This window comes from Myripristis murdjan, chromosome 12, assembly GCF_902150065.1.
Source record: "Myripristis murdjan chromosome 12, fMyrMur1.1, whole genome shotgun sequence".
NCBI lineage: Eukaryota > Metazoa > Chordata > Actinopteri > Holocentriformes > Holocentridae > Myripristis > Myripristis murdjan.
In genome coordinates, this window is record NC_043991.1 from 24,089,699 (window position 1) to 24,116,301 (window position 26,603).

Consider the following 26,603-nt stretch of genomic DNA (forward strand, 5'->3'; position numbering starts at 1 on the left):
TATTCCAAAGTCTGCTCACAGGGGGTAGCCACAGTAGGAGTAGTATTTTACTATCAATAGTGGCAGAAGTAGAATGGTATGGTCTTTTTGCAGTTTGTTTGGTGCTTGTAATAACTACGACATTTTTCATAATGTTTGACTTCAGTATTTTTATTTATTTAATCTTTTTTTTTTTATAAACACACACAGGACTGTAGTTTGCGGAAGACTGAAGAAATTCAATAGGGCTTCCAAAGAATTATTAACAATTAATAAACAACAATAACAATAAAAAAAAGGTTATTACCTTGATGTGGTCTGTAGTCTTCAATAAGAAGGTTTTTAGGCCTTTACAAATTCTAAGATGAACTTAAAACTCAGAATGAAACTGATTAAATGAATTTTCTGTAAAAAAAAAAATTCTTTCTGGTACAGCCTTTGTAAATTATGGATTGACAGTGAATCCCCATATGGGTCCAGGCCTGTACATTTTGGATCCACAAACCACAAGGAACGCAGTACACTTCCAGGGTTCTAGTTTTTAGGGCATGAATAACTTCATTTTGTATGAGCACCTCTTTGGGCACGGAGTGGACATAATAACCAATGATATTTTAATGATAATTAAATGAAAAGGGCATTGCAGAGGTGCATCAGTTCCAAGTTTTCCAGTCCTCATACAGCACAACTACCAAGTACTTTATCAGCTGATGTGATAACTGACCCAAGTACCAGGTAACATACATTCATGTTGCCTAGAAAATGGGCAGAATGTTCTTTTTCAGACATGGGAACATTTGAGTCATACCAAGGCAGTGTTGTAATGAATCGGGGGGGGGGGCAGCGGACTGAAGGTGCTGCTCTAACTGTCTTCTCATCGTATCAATGCCAGACACCTTAGCTTGGCACAAATGGCATTTCAATGAGATTAAAAAAAAAACACAATACTGCAAACATTGTCCTTTCCGCTGGAGAAGTGTTTTATGGCTCCAAAGTGCAGCTTGTTTATGGATGGGCATCAGGACATCTTCATCTGCCAAGCAGAGTTTGAGTACTGCAGAGGTGCAGCAGCACTGATTCTGATACCACAGATACTACTCTGATACTCCTACTGAACTGAACCTCTGGACCTTAGTGCTTAATCAACACATTGGTGTTATATGACATGTTCCAGTGTTTTGATTACCAGTTGTTTAATAGAGGATTAATAACAAGGTGTTTGATATGATTGGACTGTCTTTTGCTATCAGCTTTCACTCTGAGTTCATGTTAGAAGAAGAAATGAGGGATTATTAGCTGTACATTATTATAGGAGGGGTGTGTGTGTGTGTGTGTGTGTGTGTGTGTGTGTGTGTGTGTGTGTGTGTGTGTGTGTGTGTGTGTGTGTGTTTTCACCCCCCCTGTTATATCCAAGGTCACCTGAGCAGACCTTCTGACACTTGATGTATGTCTGGGTTCTCAAGCCATCACATGCAGCCCTATTGCACTAACCTTACCCACACACACACACACACACACACAAACACACCAAGGGTAAACTCGTGGGACCTGGGTTTAAGGCACGAAGGTCAGGCTGCCACCTGCTAAGTGAACAAAAACTCACACACAACCTATTGATCAACATGATGGCTGTGTATTTGTGTTGTCTGGTCTTTGCAGAAACCCATCGCTCATCACCTTTTCCCCTCTCTGTGTCTCTCTCCTGCAGTTTATTTGCTCTGCTATCGAAGAAGCACAACAAGGTATTGGAACAGGCAACACAGTCGCTGAGAGGCAGGCAGGGAGACAGCACAGCCCTGCCAGACTATGTGAGTAACACACACACACGTGCACACACACACACACACACTGTGTCTGTATTATTTGTATATGAAAAGGTGGCAGTTAGAGGCATGGACATATGTGAGTGTGTGGGTGAATTTCTAATAGACACACACATAAGCTGATTTGGTGTAAAAGAAAATGCAGATAAGTACACTCGGGTCCACCTGCAGAAAAAATTTGCAGTGTGGGTATTTTTTTGATGACTGCTGCCAGGCACGTGCAGGCACATTGTTTTCATTTCATTTTCATTTTTAGTTGTGTTTATTCATTTATTTATTTGTTTTGCACTGTCCACAGTGTGACTTGGGGGTGGAGCTTGAACAGTTAATGAATTGTGGCATTATCTGAATGAATCAAGCATGTTAGGGTGTTTATTTATCACCGGACTTGACAAATGAAGAAGCTGTTTTCACTGCGGCTGACATTTTAGTCTTTGTGTTTGACCCTGGTTCAGGCACCTCTGCCTTCAGGTTTATCTGTCTCGGTCTCAGTCTGGCTGTCTCATTAGGTTTGCATTGTTGTGTATTTTTCTGCATGTGTGCGCGTGCCCATATGTATGTGCATGTGGGTGGATGATGAGGAGGGAGGGGCGGGTCACACAGTAGACGGTCCCCACGGATGGCCTTAGGTGTTATTTGGCTGTTTGTGTGTGTGTGTATATTTGAATGCTCTTTCAACCGTTGAGCAAATGTCTGATGAGGTCCCTTACAGACATGTGAGCACACACACAGACAAACGGCAAGCAATCCTTATCCTTCTTTGTTTTGACGCTCCCTTCCTTCAGGGCCCATTTTAATGCACTTTAATGCATTTTACTTACACACACACATACACACAAACAAGCACACAGTCATACTCTTACATGCCTGAAATTACAAAAGAAAAACATGAAAGAGAACTATTTCTTTGCTTATTCTTACGCCATGATCGCGTCCCTTCTCTTAAAGACATTTAACAGTATGCATTTAGTGGGAATAGTAGCAAAAATACTAGTAATGATAAGAGAATTAGACATAAAATAAAATCAAAGTGCAGAACCAGCTACAGAACAGCACACCTGCAGCTTGGTAAGTATTCAGTGTCTTGCTTAAAGGACCATATCAGTAAATTTTGAATGTTCAGCATAATCTTTTCCCAAAGCAAAAAGTCATATTTTAGAACTCCAGTTCTCTTTTCCTACCTTTTATCCAGCCATTAGTCCACTGTGATATGAAAATGACCTTTCAAAGACTTCAAACTGTCTACACACCGGTATTCCATGACCGTATTAAAGTCTACATTAGTTTTCCTAAAAGCAGCAGCACTGTTGTGTTTTGATGACTGAAATTGTCCACAGGGAACATCTGCTTTACATAAGGAATTATCAGTTCTGTGGTTTATGAATGCAGACAGCATTGTTAGCCACAGACACAGAGCATTACAGAAAGTGGGTGTTTGAACCAAAAATTCAAGTGTGGAAATTCAAGGATTTTTATTATGTACTCTGAATTCTTCCTCTGTATGATCTGCAAAATGGTTTGTTGCAATGTAAAATGTGGGTGCATTGTAGTAAATGGGCCAAACTTTCAAAATCATTGGTATGGTCCTTTGAAGCCCTTTGAAGAGTCATTTCAAAGTCACCATTACAATAAGCAGCGATACACCAGTGAACACAGTCCTGACAATATTCTCTCCATAAGTGCCGGTCAGTGAAACCATTTATCCCACACTGTTGTGGTAGACCACAATGCCAAGAATTGTAAGTGACTGTGTGTGGGAGCTTTGTAGCCTCTGCAATATTTACCACTGTCAGCACGGCCTGTGAAACGTGCTACACCTACAGGTTTTGTCCTGCAAAACAGTGTAGGGAGCAGACACAGTTGTATTATGTTCCAAGAAAGTTTTCAGACGGGTCACAAGTTTTACTTTGGTCTGCAAAATGCAGCTTACTGTGTAGCCTAAACAGCAGAAAACTAGCAAATGTCACCTTTCCTGAAATCAAATCATCATGGTGTTTTGGGTCTTTGCGAGAGGAAAGGTGTTGAAACAGCAACCACCTTGGAAGTCTGTGGGTGCAAGATGGACACAAAGTGGATATTTGCAGATCAGGCAGAAGTCATTCAACAAGATCACTCCATGGGAATTATATGTTGTTTTTTCCCCTAGTAGAGTGTCTGGAACTTGATCTTGGTCAAAGACTGTTCAGGTCAAAATTCTGATGATATTTCTGTTATTCTTCAGTTTAGACTATACTAGTTCAGCTTGACATTGGTTCCCATGTCTACAATCCACAGCCACAAGTCAACTTTCTGTTGTATTTAGGCTTCTCATTGGAAGGGAACTTAATGTATGCACTGTGACCATGTAGACACTCCTTTAGAGGCATGAACTCACACAGTTATTATGAGTGCGCACACACTCATACACACACATTAATTATGTCTTGGAAGTTAGAGTCAGGGTTATACATCCACACAGAGGGTAAACATTCTGTTTTTCCCATGCCTTGGCTGTCTGGTCACTGCCAAGTGTTCGATATGGCATGTTGTGTTTTGCCACTCAGAGGGAAGGACACTTTCTAGTCTGGCCTTGTGTTTGACTGTGTTATTTATGTGACTTTGTGATTTAAAGGAGTATTCCAATGTTTGAGCAAAATATCCCTTAACCCAGACTGAGACAAGATGTTTGATATGTTTTCACCTCTGTAGGTCCAGTGGTTCAGTTCCTATGGGTAGCATTTTGTGTTAGCTTAGCACAAAGACTTGAAGTCTATGGGAGTCATTAGCCTAGCTCTGTCAAAGTGAAAAAAATAAACCTTACAGCAACTTTGAAGCTGTCTTATTTACACAATGTATCGTGTATCTCAAATTCAGGTCTTGATTTTTTTTTTTAAATAAAAAAAAGAGCCATTGTAGGAGAAGTTGGTGAAACTGTAACCACTGAACACATGTATCCCTCCACCTATCGCAGTGATCCGCGCATGGCTAAAGGTAGAGGAAGATCCAGAATAGATTAACTTGCAAACTGTCTAACTGGCTAATTTTTCCTCACTACTTGGCCATTTTTACACCCCTGGCCTTTCACACTTTTATGTCTTCTATGCCTCCTGCTTCCTTGTTTTTTTTTTTGTTTGTTTGTTTGTTTTTTTAAACTCTTATTCCTTTATCAAATTGTAAATCAAATAATGTAAATTATCTCTATGAAGTCTAGAAACTTCAAAAATCTGCCCAAAATGTTTTATTGTTTGGGAAACTGTGATATGCGGTGTTAGATAGCTCTCTGCTGCCAATATAAAGGCTACTGTGTAGCTCCTTTCCTCTTGAATCTGTTGTTTCTTGCTCTTGCCATCTCTGGCCCTCTTCTCTGGTTGCAGTAGTAGTGGATGTGGCAGTGTAATTGAAAACAGCTTCCCATGGCATTGTTCACAAGCCCTTGGCTTAACTTGGGAAGTGAGAGAGGTAAGAGGAAAACAGGCAGAGATAGGGGAGAGCAAAATGTGAGGCTGTATAGAGAAGAGGAATGGGACATAGAGTGATGGTGGGTGTTTGTGTGAGTGGCATCTGGAAACAATGTAATTTAGCAGAGTCTGGCTCTGGAGAGAGAAAGAGACAGAGAGAGACAGAGAGAGACAGACAGAGAGAGAGAGAGAGAGAGGGAGAGCTAATGTTTGTTTAATGTGGGATTGTCCTGGACATGTAATTACTCTCGTTAAGATGAAGAAAAAGAGAGACATTAAAAAGGAGTCATCAAATGCGCTCAGCTGTGGGCTAAAAATCATTGCTTTCTCCTTATGTGTCAGTGTGTCTCTCTCTGTCTGTCTATATGTCTCTCGGTCTCTCTCTCTCTCTCTCAGTCTGTCTCTCTCAGTTTGTGTCTCTGTCTGTCTTTCTCTGTTTCTTTCTCCATCTGTCTCTCCCTCTTTCCCTCTCTCTGTATGACATATAAACACACAGCTTTCCCTTCCCCCTCAACTCTGGATTAGCATGTGTGTGTGTGTGTGTGTGTGTTTGTGCTGCTGCGTCTGGTTAGTGTCAGGGAAGGAGTGAAGGGTTAGGACCTCCGGACCCCCCAGGGGACAGCCAGAGGCTCCCGGCCCAGGCGGGGCAGATCTCTGGGGGCCTCACAGGTCTGTGCGCCTGGTGGTCTGTCTGCTTTTTTTTTTTGTTACATTTTGTTGCGGCATATGAGAGATGTGCGGAGACATACAGTAGATGCCCAACAACTGTGTGCACTGTGTGTATGTTTCTGCTCACACTAACACACACAAACACACAAATATAAAGAAGACGTGTGTGTTGTGTCGTGTCATGTCGTGTGCTGTCTCTGTTTATCCTCCCAGGCAATGGTAGTGGTAGTGTTACTTCTCTGCCTCTTAGTCTGTTTACTGTTGCACATTTCTGAGAAGAGACTACAAACATACTCATGCACACACACACACACACACACACACACACACAGAGCCAGAAGCATGTTGGACCACCCCGTCTATGTGTTTATGCATGCTGGTTGAGTCACAATCTGTGATCTCTGTTTAATCACCAGACTGAATATATACATTAGCTTTGTAGCAGCATTCCCTGTATTTAGGGGCAAACCAAAGTGCATCAGTGTACCAAAAGAAATCATAATGCCTTATGTTTATCATCAGTCCATCCAGAAATTTGCCACTTTAATAGGCTACAAGAATGTTTTGTAAAATAAGATTTTCTGTTAATGCTACGTTTTTAACTAATTCCTCTATATTTATTTTATGAAACCTACCACATAGCTAAAGATCCTTTCTGTATAAGTCTGGTGAACAAAATATATATTCATGAAAATAGTACATGAAAAAAATATTGCTTTATTTTTAACCTAAGCAACGTGTTTGTGCTGAACAAGAAGTCATCGGCCCATCAGCAATGCATGAGTTCCTCGGTCCATGTGGTCGGGACAAACCACTGGAAGGAAATATTCTCGGCTCACAGGAAGTGATGCATGGAAACTGGGAAATGCATATTTTATGACCATCTTTAAAAGAAAAACACAAGGTGTCAGGTTACCTTAAAGGAAGTTACCTCAGTTACTTCAGTTACCTCTCACTACCAAAATAATGAAAATAGTATTTTGTGGTTAGTTATTAGTTTTTACAGTTGATTAATCTCTAAAGAATATGTTAACAACCGGGTAATTTTACCATTCTTTCTACCCATCTGATACCCTGCAGATTTTTCAGCAGTTTGGTTATGATTTACAGTGTCAGTTCATGAATGAAATGTACTTCATGAAAAAGGTCCGGTCAGCTGTACACCTGACAGTTTTGTTTTTCCATTTTGATGATCAAGAGCTGAAAAATCTTACCTCAGATTACATCATTCAATTTTGGCTGCTAAATTAGCATTCTTGTATATGAAAATCCCTATGGGCTTTGTTTTTTAGTCTTTTATTATTATTATTATTATTATTTTGGCTTTTTTCAACAGACAAAAAAAAAAAAAAAAAAAAAACATAAGTTGAGGATGCTAAGGACATTCAGAGTGTAATGAGGAACAGTCAACAGTAACTGGCCAATGTGCAGTTTCATGGCAATTTTCCTCCACTCTCACTTCAAATGAGCCTGTTCAGGGTTTGCTTGGTAGCATTGAAAGATTGCCACTAATGCAAATTTTAGTTTATTGGACTGTTTTCATTAGGGGCGTTCCGCAATTAAAGCATATACAGACCGCCAGCACTCATCATTCCAGTACTTGTGTCCCTATAGTCTGATTCCACCTACCATTGAGAATCAAATAATAATTTGATTCTAAGATAATTTTCAAATAATTTTCAAAATCAATCTTATTTACTTTGAGTCATCACCTCCCATACAAATTATTTATGTGTTTATTTAATTTTATTATACCTGTATTTTACCAGTAAGTCCCACTGACAATAAAAAATCTCTTTTACAAGAGAGACCTGGCCAAGGTACAAAATCACAACAAATTAAAATACAACAGAATACAGCATGGTATACAAACATTCACAATAAAACAGAAAGACAGCCGTTAAGAGAACGCACTGAAAACCTGAATCCAACTTCACTGACAAACTGAATGGGGATTTAAAAAAAAAATACCAAAGCAAAAATTATGGTCACTTGTCACCTTGGGCCAAATTCACTTCTCACTTATTCCTGGCACGTTATTGGACACATGCCCTTGTAAGCGGGATAAGCTGATGCCCCCCAGTTTTCATCACCTCTGCCAGATGATCCAAACTAAAGGTTCAAACACCCAGGCCTCAGTGCCTCTATGTAAAGTTAACTTTGTGAGCAAAATGGTTTGAAAAGGAGGTTGAACCTGGCAAATTAGTAACCTCTTATAGTAATGCCCCTCTTCATGTGGCTCATTATTCCAGGCTCTCAGTCTCTCTGTATGCCAGTCTGCCTGTATGCCACTCATTAACGTGGTGTCCTGCTGGGGGCAGAGAGCTGCATGGAGAGAAGATGATGACACATGGTCTGACTTACTTGCTGACCCCTCCTGTTGAGTGTCTGAACCTCTAAAGCAGTTGTACTGTTATTTTATTCATTTTTTGTTGTTGTTGTGTTTTTTCCCTTAACTGGGTGACCCTCTGGCTGACTCGCTACTGCCTGACAGACTTGTCTCGCTCTCTCTTTATATATCTGCTCTGTCCCCCTCTCTCCCTCTCTCTCTCTCCCCCCTCAGGCAGTAGGAGGGCTGCCCCTGCAGGCAGCAGGTGCTCTGGGGTCCTAATGGTTGTCTGCATCCAGACAGTAATTAGGGCAGCCCTGCTGTGTCCTGGTCTTTCCCTGATCAGCATGGCAAAACAGAGCACAGCTCACAGCGGATCAATTAACGCTGCCCACCTATCTGCCTAGGGCACTCTTGCAGCTGTTAGCGTCATCTTCATCATCAGCAGCATCATCATCATCACTGGCGTCATCGCTGACATCAGCGCCATTCATCCGCAACCCCCTGCTGTCAGCGAGTGCTTTCTGCTCCAGTAGGAAGTGTGCTCATTTAAAATGATCCTTACAAAGTGTCTGTTTCCCCTCCTGCACAGAGACGGTGGTGCAGCGGTTGTCCCGGGACAGTCTTTGCCAGACAGACAAGCAAACCGCATGTTGCTGTTGTTTGGGGGGCAAGCACTGTCTTTTGCCTAATTCTGTGTGTGTGTGTGTGTGTGTGTGTAAGCATGCGTGGTTGCGCGTGTGCGTGAGGCCATGGGGTAATAACGGGCTGACCTGGGCACAGCGCTCCACAAAGTGGTGTGATTATGAAATGGCCATGGTACCATAATGCAGGTCAGACAATGACCTATTTAAAACCTCCCCAAAGACCGAGCAGGCTGCTGCTACTGAGCTGGCCTGACCCTCTCTGTCTGTACTTATGCCTTTTTCGCTGCCTCTTCTCTTCTCTGCCTGGCACTCTGCCCCTCTGTTTTTTTCTTTGCCTTTTTTTCTCATTCTCTCCCTTTTGGTCTCTTTCTTAGCCTTCCCTTCATCCATGTTTATGTGTTATTTTACTAGATTATTCAATCTACCTCCCAGTTTCTCTCTTTCTCTTTTTCTTTCTCTTTGCTGTCTCTCTCTCTCTCTCTCTCCCTTGTTTTTGCCTATAATTTTTTCACTTTGAAATGGCATTATGTGTTGAAAGTGCAAAAACATATCTTGGATATAATATGAGTATTGGCATGTGTTGAAAGTTTTGGATCCTCATACCCTCAAAGAGGTTTCAAGCTTTCTGTTTAAATGTTTTATGGCTTCTCTCCCTCTCTCTCCCTCTCTCTCTCTCTGTCTCTCCCTGTCTTTCTGTCAGGCTCTGCCTCTCTCCATGCCCTTGTCTCTGTCTGTATGCCTTCTTAATGCGTCTGGTTTGCTGCCCTGCAACAGCCTACAGCAAACAGCAGGGCTAGCCAGGGAGTCACTAAGCTATTGGTTTAATGATGCCAGCTTCCGCTTGACAGAGATTTATTTGTCTCTGTCCATACACTGTCCACACAAACAAACACGCATACTTGCATGATAATATATATAAACATACAGGCAGTGCAAACATGCATGCATGATTGAACAGCTCCAGAAGGACACACAGTAGCAGTGCAGTGGCAGATGTGTAGTCTTGGCCACTGTCCTTTCCAGATGTAGGGAGACGCTGTATGTGCAAGTCTGTAATTTGCTTTGTCTCTCATTTTCTCCCAGACGGATACCAAAGGGTGTACGTACTCACACATATGACACACCTGCGTCTGCCGTGGTGAGGCATCAGCAGCAAACAGACAGATGAAAAAAGTTTGGGCTTCTGAGTGTACACACAGTCTGTCTGACTTATGGCGCACACACACAAAAACACGCACAAACACACACACACACACTTCCAAGGTTTATCTAAATGGTGAAACAAGTCAAAATGAGGCAGTATCATTGAGACTAATGATATCTTTCTGCTCTGTGGTATGTGTTTGTCTGGGTGAGGAGAAGAAATAGAGGAGTGGCGTGAATGGCTGTGATTAAATGACAGCGCAGGAAGAAGCTAGAAAATAACACATGAGTGTAGGAGAAGGACCAGACAAGGAACAGAGAGAGAGTGGGAGGAGGATAAAGGAGCAGAGGAGAAGAGAAGAGAAAGGCAGTAATCACACACACTTAACATGCCTATACACACACACACACACACATAACAGTGAGGCATTTTTTGGAGGATATATTTTTAGGGAAAACCAGTGTAGGATAACAGAGAGAGTTGGGCGTGGAAGAGAAGGAGGAGCCAACATATATAAATCCTGTCTGAGTTTCAAGCGGACAGTTAACTGTGGACCTCCGACTTAATCGCATCCACTTGACAAACATACACACAGGGCCAGGCAGACGTCTAGCTAGCCTATTTTCATGTGACCTGAATTCCCTGGTGTGGCATTTTTTCTGCTGGGCTAATCTCATTAAGCTGGAACAGAGCTGGAGAACACACAACGTCTCCCGAACTCCTACTCTGTCTCCCCCTCTCTCTCTCTCTCTCTCTCTCTCTCTCACACACACACACACTCACTCACACACACACTCTCTTTCTCTTCCTTTGTCTCCTTTTCATCACATTCACCCTCTCCATCCAGCTGGTTTTTTTCTTGCTCTGTACACTCTCTCCTCGTCTCCCGTTTTATTTCTATCTTCCTTCCTCTGCCTCCTCTCCCTCCTACTCAGTTGTCTCCTCTTTCTGTCGCTGCTCTCTGTCTAATTATGCCCTGCCAGAGCAGAGCAGGTCTAGCTAGGCAGTGGAGTCAAGCCCAGAGAGCCACCTCCACTCCCAGACACACCATCAATCCTCATTATAGCCTGTTCTCCTGCCTTCCACTTGCCTCTTCACGTCTGCCTGTTGAGGCTCCACTCCACCACACACCTTCATCCACCAGCCTGTAATTCAGCGCTGCTTATGGCAATCAATACATTATTGCATCCATGTGGCAAGTTGGTTTCTTCAATTTTTTCTTGCTTTCTCATGCAAATGCATGAGTAATGGTCACGACACCCCTGTTATGTATTTTGTAAGGATCCTCACCACTGCACATGTGTATATGTGGTGAAACTCCCTATAATCAGCAGTTATTCACAAGATTGGGACTTTTTTGAAGCAGAACACAGAATTTTGAATAAAAGCTTTGAATAAAAGATTATTCGCCCAATTTTTTGAACTACTATGCTTTGTAGTCTATTTTGTATTATTATTATTTCTTTATCTTTGGTAACTTGTAGGTAGAGGGATTGCATAAATGTCCTACATTTCACATTTATTTTCTCAATCTTGAAACTGCAGAGGACAAGAAACACGCTTTTATTGTCTTTAGATCTGACTGATCTGTGCATCTGCCTGTCAGAAACTGCTTGCGCAGTGCTTTATTCTAATTCATTTCACAGGAACTACCCTCAGCCAGAAAAACTCCTCCTCAGCTGAGAGGCTTCCTTCCCACTTCCTTGTTACAGTGTATATATTTTCACCTAACATCATAGACAAGCCTGTTCTTCCACTGTTTGCCCAAACAGGATTTTCTGAATGTGTGCATTCATTCAGCAGCATTAAACTGCATTTTTATATCAGCAATGTTGCATTCTCCAATGTTTTTGTTTTTGTTTAATCAGGTAAGACTTAGCCAAAACAAACACGTGCATCACCATATATTACATTGTTACACATAGTTTCACATTTCAGAAATTAGATTTTGATATAGTTTGGAATTGAATAAAATGTAGTGTGGCAACACATCAATTTGATAGTGGAGCAGCATAATGGAGTACCATGTTTTACCACTGACTAGCGTAATGTTCCCCCTGAATGACCACAGAACAGCAGCTCTAAGTGTAGAGGAAAAACAATAAAACACTGCACTAGACTCGTTTAGATGTTAAGGAGGAGCCGTGTTTCACTTGGGAATCCAAAGTTGTATCCAGAATTTCACACAGTAGTTTTCCTTCCTATTTTAGTTCAAAGTGGTAGAGGTTAATTAGAAAACATTGAGTTATGAAATGAAAATGAAATTGATTTTCAAATGTGTGCATTTTTTTCCTAACAAAAAATGGCTTGTAATTTGGTTGAATTTCTTGTATTTGTGGTAGCTAAATTGTAGGTAGTTTATTTTTTCAATCACAGAGACAATTTTTCATTGCTGGCAGGGTCAGCACTGAAGCACTGAAAATGTCTGGGGAATTTTTTAGTCTCTCTACTCCACGTGTGTGCGTGTGTGCCTGTGTGCGTGTGTCTCTTTGTTTTACAATACTGTGCTCACAGTGCCAGACGGTTTATTTCATTAGTACTCCATCGCCTTAAGCTAAGCTGCTTTGGATGTCTTGACTCCTGCATTCTTTTAGTCTGCATCTCTTTGTCTCGGTGCTTCGACCAGTGTCTGACCAGTGTCTGTCTTCTAGCCCTGCCAGTAGTTTTCCTACTTAACTATACAGTTCTTTTTCTAATTCCTTTGGCTATGAATTGGAGGAAATATTGAGAACGTGGGATAAGGTGCACTGAAGCAGGGCTTGAATGCCAAAGGTCATATTGCTGGACCGTTGGTGGTTTTTAAGGCCTTTGTTTTGGATGAGCTGTGGTTTTATTCACAATTCAGTATTTTTGGATTGGCTTGAAAACTAACAGTATTATCTGTTGGGAAGCTTATATATATAACAATAGAACTTGTCACTTCTCTCAGAGCTCTAACCATAGTACTCACACTAGGGGGACTCACACTATCTCTGTTGGACCATATGTTGGATTCATGCCGCTGGTTGTTTTATCTCTTTGAAGATCCTTTTCCCTGTGTCTCTGTGCAGCTCCTTTTATATCCCGCCATCCTATAGTATGCAGGACATTGTCTGTGTAGAGTTCTTCTGAACAAAAATACTCAAGAGCAATACAAACCTCATACCTGCATCACATGCTTCCCCAACAGACAAGATCTGAGTAGATTTCTTAGCACCTTGCTACTTAAATTTGTCCATCAATCAGAAGAAACTGATTTTTTTAAAACTCCTATAGCTCCCTAGTGCATTAAAATAGGGAGTTCATAATAATCACCCATGTGCTATATGAAGACGAGTATACTGACATCAAAACATTTTCTAAGTAATGCATTCCTAAGTTTAATGAATGATTTTATTACAGTAACTGGTTATGTTTAATATACCATGGTGATTTTGCAGCATCATTATGCAGCTCAAGTGCCTCTCGTTTAAATTGCAGCACTCAGGCTGGCAGCCGTAATGAAACAGGATTAGGATGCTTTTTGATTTCTTGCATGTTGGCTGATGAAAGACTTGTTTGGGGGCTCCAACAGAAACAGCTTGTCAGTGTATCAGCATCACTTTATTGTAAAGTTTCTCTCTTTCTTGATGTGTGTGTGTTTTTTTTTTTTTTGTTTGTTTTTTTTGTGTGAGCTCTTGAGTGTGTTTCATGTGAAATAATAGTGTTGGTGGAGGAAGAGGCCGAAATCCTTTGAAACTGTATTTAAAGCAGGTAATCCTGAAATTCTACATTTGAAATCAACATAAATGAAATTCAGAAAGGCACCTGCGGCGATATCCACACTAAGCGAGTTTAAAAATGCCCTTTTGGTGCGCCATTTACACTAAATTCAGTTTTCAAAAAGCTTGCCATCCACACTGAGACATCCCACACCACTAAAAGTCCCCCGCTGAGCGTGTACAAGCCTGTGCATGCTTGATGCTTGACTACAACCTAGCTCACGTGACAGTTTGTGGGTGGGAAACGTCAGCCTAGTGTGGCCAGAAAGACAAAACGGAGAAAGTAAAATTCAAATTTACCCGAACATGGCCTGAGTAATGGGTTGAAAAGTTGAGAGAGAAAGCAGCAGTCAGCATCAGAGCATGTGCCATTGTATCACCAAGATCTCGTTTCTGGAACCTCTATAAAGCTCCTAGAATAATGATCAGTGTATGATTCTCCAAATAATTTGATAGCTGTAATTTGATAATTTTGATAGTATAATGGCTGTAGAAAAATGAGACGGTTGTGGTGAAAATTTATCTAGTCTTTGTATTACTTTCCATGTGTTTAGTTTGTATGTCCCAGGTGCGGTTTGGCACAACTATGCTGGACTCAGTTAGTGTACAAAGAAAGAGACTCACTTTGAATCGCTCTACTTGTTTGTATCCAAACAAATACAAAGACAAGCCAAGACACTGTCTAGTTCCGCAGTGCCTGTCTTGTTTCTGTGGGTTAAGTTGCTACAGTTCTGAAGTAATCAGGATAAACACATTGTTAACCCGATGTACTGTCAACAAGAATAGATCTACTGTCCTGCACAGCTACACTCTGGCAGGTTAGCCGTCTCTCAGTGGTACAGTAGCCTATAGGACTGTGGTTTTATGGCTAGGCTAAAGCCTCGGTGTATTCCTCAGCCAATATTTGATTTGTTTTAGAATATCTGTTGTAATGAATTTTTCATTAGATTTAGCTCAGCTCCCATTTTGCCTAATGCTCTAGATAATTGTGTGCACACCTTTATTTTAGTTCATTTATTAAATAGTGCTTGTAAACAAAAAACATGTTTGAAGTAATTTTAAACAGAAGTTTACAAGGATACAAGGAAGTTTATTGGTCATTATACAACTGGTTGTATAATGAAATTAGAATGTGGTTCCCTCTTGATTGATTAATTGATTGTATAAAAAATAAAATTATTAAGCCTGGAGGAGTGCAGATGGTGCATTTAGTAGTCTCACAGCCTGAGGGAAGAAGCTGCTCTGTAGTCTGTTGGTACGGCAGCGGATACTTCTGTATCTTTTGCCTGATGGCAGCAGGGTGAACAGGCTGTGGCTGGGGTGGGTGTGGTCTTTTAGGATCCTTTTGGCTCTGCGCAGGCACCTCACCTCCCCGATATCACTGATGCTTGGTAGATGGGTGCCAATGATGTTTTGGGCAGTTTTAGTCACTCGTTGCAGAGTCTTCCTGTCCTGGGCCGTGCACATCCCATGCCAGTTTGTGATGTTTCCAGTCAGGATGCTTTCAATCGCTCCTTTGTAGAAGCTGACAAGAACTTGGCGTGGGAATTTTGCTTTCTTAAGTTTCCTTAAGAAATACAGCCGTTTCTGAGCTTTTTTAACCAGGGCAGAGATATGTGAAGTCCATGACAGGTTCTCTGTTATGTTGATTCCCAGGAACTTGAAACTGCTCACTTGCTCCACCTCAGCTTCATTGATGTAGACAGGGTTGTGTGTCTTTGCCTCCTTTTTTCTAAAATCAACTATCAGCTCTTTGGTTTTAAATTGTCTTTTAAATGATCATAGAGGGAAAATAGGCATGTCTATTCATGGGATGACATGTTAATAAAATATGTTTCCAATTTGGATGCGGTAATTAATTTGTTAACTGCTCAGAAAGTAAAACAAAAGAAACTGACCGGTAGTTACAGATATCATATTACCCTGGTCTTTGTTTGCCCCCCCGCATGTGTGGATTACAAAGTTTTCTAACTCTAACAAAGAATTTAACTGTGACCCACACTGAATCAGCGATTACCTCACTCCCTATCAAGCTAGTCAAACTCAAGTTTGTTTTATGGGTGCAAGCCAGCCTGTTATTCCATGTATTTAAAAGAAAATAGAGGGCCACATAAGGAAGTTGTCGCTTACTTGCCTCTTCCCTTTGTTCAGATCACTTCCTGTCCAGACTCCAGAACATTTTTATTTAGTACAACTTACAATCTGCATTCAGCTCGCCAGCCTTTCCTCTCTTTGTTTCCTCCTCTGATTAAGGCGCCTTTTAGCTTCTCATGGCAGACAATCATATTCTTGTCTATTGCTCCACTATTGCCTCATTGCTCATATATGCATTCACTTATGCAAATTGTGTATGCATACACACAGACAAATGCACACACACACACACATACATGCTTTGACCTGGTATCATAAAATTTGAATTTTTGCTCTTTTTTTTCTTTCTCAGGTTTATATCTGTTTATGCTCTGTGCTATTTTGCGTCTTGTATTTTGTGCCGTCTTTGTTTTGTTAAAACGACTTCCTAGATAAATCTAACTTGACTCAACATGTCAGCCCTTCTTCCTCCCATCTCGTTCTTACCATACAGTCACCTGCCACTAAAAACGTCTCTTTCGACCCCAGAAGGAAACATAGTGTGACAAGACCTGTCCTGTGTCTCACAAGGGCACCTCCCTGTCCCTCACCCAGATCTTGTCTGTCAGTTTACGTGCTAGAATAAACTTACACCCTTCACACACCAGCCAAACAGGTAGCACCCATTATTTTGCTCTGATCTACAGACTGCAATGGGACAATTCACACCAGGCCGTTGCAGGATTAGTGTTCCGTCTAGACGCCAGTCACACCAGACCAGCAGGTTCCTGAGTAAAGAGAGTGAATTTTGTTCAACACTGTATTTGCCACACCACTCTACAATATCAGCATTTCTTTCTCATCACTCTCAGGCCATGACTTGCATTTTGTCAACCTTTGTTATCGGATGCACCAGATCAGACCTCAGCTGTGTCCCCCTATGTATGTCCAGATTTTACAGTCCAACACGACCTGCCTCGTCAGATGGTGACTGGATAGATTCCTGTTGTGGATTTATTCCACTTTATGTGTTGATAAATTGTCCCATATGTTTCCGCACCTCGCTAAGATCAAAACTCAATGTAAGCCAGGCCAACTTGGCATGCGGTGTGGCTGATGGTATCCAAATGCAAGAAAGATCGCATCACGGAGCGTACAGACTTGACAGTTAATGCGTCCTGGTATGATCAGAGGACAAAAGTCGCATTGAAAAGACAACTGTAACCATGGGCTCGGATGACCGATGTCTCTGTTTTGCTCGCATCAACTGTTGTCGCTGATGCTGTGTACATTTTGTATTATGTGTGCTGTGTCGTTCTTGTGCCAAATCCATAAGCCAAGGAGGTGTGCTCTTGAACATGATTCGGGTGAAAACCGTTCACATCAAAGGCGATCAAAGGCCGATCAAAGTGCAAGCAGGTATTCGTGCCCAACTGAGACCAGGTCAGCAAGGCCGGTTGAGATCAAACGACTAGAGCGTTGCACAGGGCTGGTCTAACCGGGTTGTAAGCGGTGTGAAAGCGACCATAGAGGGCTGCGGAGAGGCAGTCTGGCACTAGGTGGTTGCATTTTAGTATCCTTTTTGATCATTTCTTTATTTCCTCAGTGCTTCCCTCTTTCCCTCCTTCAGTTCTTTCTTAATTCATTCATTCTTTGAATTCCCTCCTCTTTTCTGTCACTCTCTTCTCCTGTCCTTTTGTCTACCTATCAATCTCTCCATCCATCAATCTATCTGGAAGACAACAGTAAAAATGCATCAGTATAGGTGAAACCAGTATAGTCAGAAACCAATTAACCTTTCTGTTTCCCCGCAGGCCCAAGACCTGAATGTAATAGAGGAGGTGATCCGCATGATGCTAGAAATCATCAACTCCTGCCTGTGCAACTCCCTGCACCACAACCCCAACCTAGTGTATGCCCTGCTCTACAAGAGGGAGCTCTTTGAGCAGTTCAGGACGCACCCTTCCTTCCAGGACATCATGCAGAACCTGGACACGGTAAGTACATTCACTTACAGACACACAACACACACTCACACTTGAGGTGGAACAGAAAGCCAACACCGCTACTGTAAGGTGAATGCCAGGCCATTGTTTAAATTTTTCATGTACATTGTGCATGCAAGTATGCCCGCGTGTCTTTAGCAGTTGAGTAAATACGTCAGAAAGCTTAAAGAGAGGAAGTGAGCAGATCTTTTTGTTTGCATGCTACCAAAGCCTTATTGTCATTTCCAAGAAGGCTGAGATTAATCTCTGTGAGGCCAGAAGCACATTACATGACCACATGTTGTAGGACAGCCTACATCTGACGAACTACCAAGCCACTGCAGTCCCATCTTCCATCAAGACAGTGTGCACACTTCAGGATGAAACAACGCCGTGAGTTTGCACATCAAAAGACAAGTGACGAGGGACAGCACAGCCTCGAGTGAGCCTGACTTCAGACAGAGTTGACAAGACGCTGAAGTCTTGTTGGTCTGGCCTCGTAGGACTAGAGCCCGTAAGAGAGAAATCCAAATGGCTCATTAGTGTAGATGTTTGCCCATTGGTGACCAATAACACAACACATTTATACATCAACTGGCCGCAGTTTTTGCTGGCACGTGTAGACGACAAGAGGCTGGCGACGACTAGAGTTTGGGGTGCGTACACAGTTAGGTCCACTGGAATTACAAAACAAGTTGGAGGTGAGGCAGTTTCCATAGTAAAATGTGCAGTCATAACCCCTGTATATCTGCCGGTCCATTAAACAGAGTGATGATGTATCCTGCTGCAATCTGATTGGTCAGCATAATAAAGTAGCCTGTTGTGCCCTCTCACACTACAAGAGCAACAGCAAAAATTTCAGGCATGTTTGAAAATGCTCTGGACGTCCCAGACAGTCTCAGACCGTATCTTGAGAACATGATGTGACGCGCTGACCTTCTCACACTATGCCAGCAAAGATGTGCTGTTTTTACTCGGAACTTGACAATTTGTCTGGGACCATCTGGGATGCCGAAATTGGTTGTGACAACGTACAGTATGCGCCTGGTATAAGCCTAGCTCAGGGTAACATCCTAATGTTTCCAGCATACAATATACAATATATGTGCTTTTTCTTTTAAACATAATTAGGTGTTGTTGCATTGAGTCACATAAATTTGTATTTCACTTCTTGATTGTCAACCAAACATCACAGATCAAAGATTGTGCGAAGCTTCAATGCAAAGACCTGGGAGCACTTTCCCTCATGGTGTTGGTAAATTTCTAGTACTCGCTCCAAAAATACTGCATGACTTTTAACATTGCTGAAGAACAGATCAAAGTCATAACGAGAAATTTGCACTGAGTGCTGTTCTCCCTCTCTCAATGGGGAACCCCCTCAAAAAGGCAGGGAGCACAGAGATCCCAGATCTGGTACATATGTGTGCTGCATCATTAACATTATGTGCAATCGCACGGTACAACATGCTGAGTTCTGTTGGCAAAAGCAGTATTGATGAATTAATCAGTCCCTCAGTGTCAGGAGGCCTTGTGTCAAATATTAATTGAGTGTATGGTTGTCTTCGGAGGAGGAGGGGGGAGGGAGGGACAGCGAGGGAGCAAGCTGTCATTCATAGCTGTAGTCATATAAAAGGAACAGAGGAGAAAAGGAAAATAGCTGACTTCAGTGGAGCCCGTCTTCCTTTTTAGTGTGTGTGTGCGCACGTGTGTGTGGGGGGAGGGGGGAGCACATGCCTGCATACATGGCCATAGGCTTGAGTGTTATTCATAAGTACAAAGGAAGTATGCTAGGTAGCTAGAATGCGTGAGTTAAACCAGGCGATTCTCTGAAGCCATCCCTGTGCTGGCAAATCTGTGCGTGTGTGTGTGTGTGTGTGTGTGTGTGTGTGTGTGTGTGTGTGTGCGCGCGTGTATGAGCAGGAGATTCAGGATGAAGGGCTGCTTTTTTTGCCTCTCTAAATTAACCCCATATGGGAGGCCTTCAGAGTTAATGAAGAGATCAGTAGATAGACATACACACGGTTCATTCGGGCTCTAGCGTATTTGAATTCTCCAAAGCAGCTACAGCCTGTGAGCATAGAAAACATTGCCTGTGGATGTAGCTTCAGTGTTGGTTCGACAAAAAAGAGCATTAAAAAGAATCAGTAATACCTTGAGTTTTAATGATCAAATATCAAACATTTCTCCAGGGAAGAGCCTTGCACACCAGGGGGGGAAGCAAAATACAGCTTCCTTGATCTCTTGTTTGGACTTAAACCTGGAAGACATCAGCTAATTTGAGCCCTAGTTTGGTGCTCCTCTTAAGTGGGATAAAAACATACTGAAAACTGTAATACGAAATATTGAACATATGTGTTTACTGAGCTTACAGGCATACTAGCATTTTGAATTTGTGCAGCTTTCCTCCGCTCAATTCAAAGCAGAGTTCATACCTTCAACTTTCTACAGTTCTTAACAAAAATTGCCAGTCAGTTTAGGTGGACCACATGTTTGCATACCAGTGTCACCATAGCCATATGCCCCTATATATATATATATATATTGTATGATGTCATCTTGTTCTAATTTACTCCTCCGCATTACACCCGGTGTCATCATATGTGGCTGGGCTGCTGCAATCGTAATGTGACAGCTCCAAACTCCAGGATTAGAAGAGTCAAGGAACCTCTTGACAGAGCTGGCATTTGAAATTCAACTTCAGTGAGATCAAGATGACACGAGATATTGTATGTTTAGGAACAGGAAAGGATTTAATCGTGAACGTATTTTAAAAAGGATGTTGTAAAAAAAAGCAATCTCTAAATCGACTACAAATGCACTCAGAGGGATGCTATAGCTGTGCCCCATGCGGTTTTGGTGGCTATATATCGCAAACTTTGATGTCCCACCTTGTTCTTTGACTGGTCTCAGGGACAAAATCATTTGATCCTGTCCTGATTCTCAACCAAACAGTTTGATCGAAATCAGATAAAAACTGACCAAGTTATCACTGTGACATGCAAACAGAGGTGATTACAGTGCCCCCACCCACTCTACATAACGTAGGTATAGTAATAATAAGTTGGAAAATTATTAATTAACTAAAAATGATGATGCTGGTCAATTCCATCATGAATCTATTTTCAGATTTACAAAATGCTTTACCCTGTAGAAAACGTCTTTTAACCACAATGCATTTTCAGTGTAATGAAACTTGATGTTTGTGTTTTTGCTCATCTTGTGTGTGTGTGGGCCCTGTAACGTGACTGTTGGCTGTTTCCTCTCGTGCGATCCTCAGGTGATCGGCTTCTTCAGCCAGCGTCTGGAGCAGGCGGGAAGTGACCTGTCAGTCGAGAGAGTCCAGGAAGTCATCATGAAAGGAGCTCAGGCCCTGCCCAAAGACAGACTCAAGGTCAGTCACACACATGCTGGATGGATAGAACTGGAGAATATGTAGGAGAAGAAGAAGAAGAAGCAGAAGCGAAGCCAGCGGAAGAAATGGAAGTGGTGTGATATACAGTGTGTTACAATATGGCACAATATGCTGTTAGAGGCTGGGCCGTGAGGTATGGCAGACAGAGAGGTTGGGGAGGTGAAGAAAAGAGAATTGGGCAGTGGAGAGAGGGGGAGATACGGAGGAAAGGACAGTAGAGATGTGGGATAGGGCCATGGACGGGGGGCGAGAGAACGATGGGAAAAGCCATTGGGACACAAGACAAAAGGCCAAACCCCAATTCTCATTAGCGTTAATGCCCATCTTCATTCCATCTCTACTGGCCTGCTACATGTGAACATGGAATGACATTTCAAGGAGATGGGATGGGGGGCTGGGGGACACTTTGTCATGGGCACACAAGATCAGGAGGAGGGGGTGAGGAGGTAGCGGGGAGATATAAATCTGCCACTGTGCCTCGTTACCCAGCACTCCTGGCGGGTTAGCTGGCTCTCCACCTCCCCCCGCCCGTCCCAGTGCTCCCACCATTAATCAATGAGGAAATATGTATCCGGCGGTCTCTCCATACCTCTTCTCACCCGCGCAGAAGCTCTTAATTGCATGTTTTATCATGTGTTTCATGTTCTATACTTGGCGGCTGGCTGCAAGGCATTTGTCTCGCTAGCCATTGTGGAAGAGGGATGGTGCGCGGCCGCGACTCCATGTGCTCACTCTCTCCCTTCTCGCTCGCTCGCTCTCTGTCAGCACCTCGGCGCGGTAATGTAGCGATCCACTGTGCGGCATTACACACGGAGCCGCGCCGGTAACCCTGCGGTGTCCTTCAGTGAGAGTGTGATACCTGTAGCGCGCATTCCTGCACACAGCCAGCGTGTCTGTGGGTGTGTGTGCTTTGTGTGTGTGTGATGACAGTTAGTCATCCCGTCCGTCTGTGTCTTGCCGGTGGGTGACCGTTTGGATTTGTGTGTCAGCGTCCCCGCGTGTAGATGTTCAACTGCGTGTGCCGATGACTGTGCGGCCGTGCGCGTCCGCCTTTGTGTCTGTGTGAGAGTGTTTGCACGTGTCACCCGGCCACACATTTACTCTCTGCCATCTGAGCGCTCTGCTGCTCCGCGAGGCGAGGACGATTTGTGAGCAGTGTCTATTCAGGGAGCAGTTCACCGGCGGACGGCTCCATTGATAAGCTCAACAGCAGCAGTTCATCCTGCTATTCAGCTCTTAGCTTCAAATCTATAAGTTGGGTTAATGTTGTATGCAATTATCAATAAGTCAGTAATTACTCTGTGGGAAGACTTAGAAGGAGTAGTGCTCTCTTGATTAGTGTGTGTGTGTGTGTGTGTTTGTCTTGGGGCAGTTGATGTGAGTAATGTGGAAAAGGATAATATGAATCAGTAAGAGTAGGATTTCTTCATTCTGTCTTTGACATATCAACTGCATACTGTAAAACATGAGAGACAAAAGTTAAATCTCCTCAGTCCCGTCTTGGATTATGAATTGAAATCTCTCTCTCGGCTGCATTGAAATCGGTTTTAACTCCAACTGAAGCAACAGAGCCATCTCCATTGAGTCGAGGGAAACTTCCAAAGTGGCCGGTGTGGTGTAGACACAGGACGACAAAGGGCCCAACAGACTCAGAAGCATTTACACAAAGAAACAGACATGCAAATGAATCCCCCACAGATAAAAGGAGTTAACAGAAGGTGGTAAACGCCCCAGGGACAACTGTGTTCAATAGCTCGTCATTCAGCCCTCTCTCTCTCTCTCTCTCTCTCTCTCTCTCTCTCTCTCTCTCTCTCTCTCTCTCTCTCTCTCTCTCTCTCTCTCTCTCTCTCTCATTCTTTGTGTGTGTGTTGGTCCAGGGTGTGTGAGGCTGAGTGGCTCTCATGGGCAGCGCCTGTGGAATGTGCTGTTTAGCTGGGCCAGCTGAAATCACCCTCATTGAGCGGTGATAGGCCAGAGACTGCCTGGCTCCTTGGGACGGGACAGGACTTGGGAGGTGGGCGGGGGGAGGCGGGGCGGGCGTCACAGGGAGTCTAGCCAGTTGTTCCTCTGTACCTGGGCTTCCATAGATCCGGCGGGGAGCCAGTATTACTTTCTCCCACGCGGACAAAACACAGCATATGCTCGTGCTCACTCGTGGCTAACAATAGGCTCACACTGTGCACTGTTTGTTTGGCTGTGTGTGTGTGTGTGTGTGTGTGTGTGTGTGTGTGTGAAGAATTTCATTTCATTCAAAACTGACTTTACACCCATTGTCGTGTTTTCACAAAGCAATAGCTGGCATGAAAATATATCTCACTTAAGACTCTTGTATGTGGTGACATTTTCAATCATCTAATTATCTGTACTTAAGAGTGGCCATGAGTTGATGTTTTATCAGGAATAACTGCATAGCTTTTTGGAGTCTAAGCCTTCAGTGCTTGTGTGTGTGTGTGTGTGTGTGTGTGTGTGTTTTAAAAGAGTATGCTCTAATTTGCTCCCTCGCCGCATTCTTCTGTGTCTGCCTGGGGTCTGACAGCACAGCGGAGTGGAACACAGAGTTCTGAGAGAGGATATGAAGCCAGCTGGTCAGTCTGTGTTTAGGGGCGCGGGCCTGACCAGCCAGGACCCATAACTAACTGATATGAGACCGGGCCAACTGGGCCTAGATGGCTGCCAGACTGAACAAAACAGTGCAGGGGTGGGGGGAGAAGGTGCGGGATAAGCAGGGGTGTGTTGTGTTTGAGAGAGGAAGCCCCGGTGTAGACAGACAGAGAGATAATAGTGAGATTGGTGGGGGTGGGGGGGGGGGGGGTATTCAGACCATGCAGCCCCTGAGGAAGGGTATAGGGATAACTTGGAGCCTGGCTGCGAGCCAGTCCTGAGATGTTCTGATTTTTTCCCAGAAAGCTCTGGGGCCTGGAACAGGAGGCCTTTAAGGCGTCTAGTCATATCTACAGACCAGCTAAATCCCTGGGTGCACAGTGCAAAGTAGAAGGAGGAGAAAAATGCTGCCCATTGTGGGTTTTTTTTTTTTTTTTTTCTCTCATTTTATACTGAGCATTCAGTGAAGCTGTTTACATGTGCGCAGATGAATTTCCTGGCGGTCTGGATTCATAATTGCTACTCAAAGGTACTTGTCTGAGGCCTCTATTTTTGATAAAAGATGTTCATTTAAGTGTCATGCACGGCTTGGAAAGGTGACCTTGGCACTTACAAATAAGCTCTCTGTTTACTGCTAATGCTACACCGCACCAAGAGGCTTCATTATTGTTTGCTGACACCTTTCTTTGCACCAGTGATCCTACTTATGGCCATTTTATGCTTTCTGATGGCACTTAACTATGAGAAAATATATAAATCAGACTAATAAGCCAATAGACCAACTGGTGTCTTGAGGAAGTGGTTTTTTTTTTCAGTCTAGAGTTATTTTAAGCTGCTGAAACAGTTAATGCTTTGTCCATCTTGCTTCTAAGGAAATCCCAACACTGAGTGACTCATTGTCGCTGAATCACCTGGCGGGGGTGTTGTCACAGCCCCACATACCCCTCTATTGTTATTCATAATTCTTCTATTTGGTTTCACCTTCACTTCTAAATGTTGTTAGTTTTCAGTCACTTTTTGTCTCACTTGTCTGTCATCTAATGAAGACCATCATGGCTAAAACATCACATGTCATAAATACAGTTTTTGCACAGAGCAACGGCTGCGCCCCGGTCTTTTCTTCTTTTCAGTATTTTTTTGTGCAACACCTCAACTTTAGGTGTTTGAGTACAACTTAGTGTGTCCTTCCTATTTCTCACTTTTCTCCTCAGAGCTGAGCAGCTTGCCAAAGCTTGCAGGTGACAGTGGTGATGCTCATTACCAGGGCATATGCACATATACGCACAGTTGAGAACATATGTCTAAATTAACATCAGAGTGCTTGACCTTTGCAGTTGTGATATATATATATATATATATATATATATATATATATATATATATATATATATATATATATATATATATATTTTTTTTTTTTTTTTTTTTTATCTATTCAGGTAAGTGAGAAATATGCACTATTTATCTGAAGAAGTTTCCTTTTCTCTTGGACGACTATTAATGCTGAATGCTGCAATTCATAAATAATTCACAAGCATTTCATACAGAAAATAATGCAGATAAGGAAAAATACGGACAAAAATTGTAAGCTCCAATTTATTAGGGGTATTTTTCCCCTTCTCACTGCAAATTACAGGGCCGTTTTGTGAGTCTGACCTTCAGGCTTTACTTTAAAATCATTTTCAATGTTCTTTCCAGTTCTTTGTGGGACAGTTTTAATATTCAGTTGCAGTCCAGTGGGTCTCTACAGACCTGATCAACTAAAATTTGTCCCTGTTTTATGTCTCACCACCACAGCGCATGTAGTATGGGACATTATATAATTAGAGTGCCGTCTGCATGTGAATCCGTGTGTGTTTTCTTCTTTTTTTTTTTTTTAACACAATATGCACATAGATTTTGCAGTGTAATGATCATGCAGGGTTATTAATTTTATCCCCAATCAGCAATGTTATTATTAGCCATAAAAGGTGTGGAAAAAGGGTTAAATTTTCAAAAAAAAAAAAAAAACACTTCCAGAAACTGTGAACACAGTTTGACTCTGTGACACAGCATGGCACAATACTGGAAAAGGGGGCGTATCAGTGTCATGTGAGCATCGTATGAGTTGGTAAGCTTGTATACTAGACTTTGACAGATTGTGGCTTTAACACACACACACACACACACACACACACACACATACATACACACACAAATACCCGCCAGATAATACAGCCAGTGCATTGTGTCTAGCCAGCACAATAGTGGTGGTGTGTGTGGTAGCCTGGCATATGGCCTATGACCCCGCAGCCCCTCTGTCTGTGTCATTATGATACTGATAGTGTGGCTGTGGTGAATAGAGCCAGCCAGGACTCAATAGACCTGACTATGACCACCACATAAAGGCCCCCAGCGTCTGTCTTTCACCGCAGACTGATTAGCGTGTGTGCGAGCATAGACGTGCGTTGTTGACAGGGGAATATAATGAGATACCGTTGTATTATTGATGCTCCTCTTTCTCCAGCTACCTGCTGTTAGGTGGGCTGGGAGAGGCCTGGTTTGGTCACGGTGGGCTTCTTTGTACTGGAATTACAGGCTGGTCTTAACTTGGTGTAATAACTGCAGAAAAGTATTCATGTGAATTGCACCAATCACCATTTTCGTTACATGTGTTGGGGCTAACAAAATTCAAATTCAGTTCCCAGGAGGATTTTGCGCACTGGTTTTCCAAGTCGTGTCTTTCTTTCTTCTTCTCTGTCTTTATATGTTCTGCGGATCAGTC

The 26,603-nt window shown here is 42.7% G+C and overlaps 1 protein-coding gene across 1 annotated transcript in view; it reads left to right on the top strand.

Moving 5' to 3' along the window:
- The window catches only part of dym (dymeclin), a 57,482-nt gene that overhangs the window by 27,686 nt on the left and 3,193 nt on the right, over nt 1-26,603 (top strand). The window contains exons 14-16 of the mRNA XM_030065462.1: nt 1,688-1,787; nt 17,656-17,838; nt 21,104-21,217. Of these exons, the coding sequence (XP_029921322.1) occupies nt 1,688-1,787; nt 17,656-17,838; nt 21,104-21,217 (397 nt within the window). The remainder of the gene's footprint in view (nt 1-1,687; nt 1,788-17,655; nt 17,839-21,103; nt 21,218-26,603) is intronic.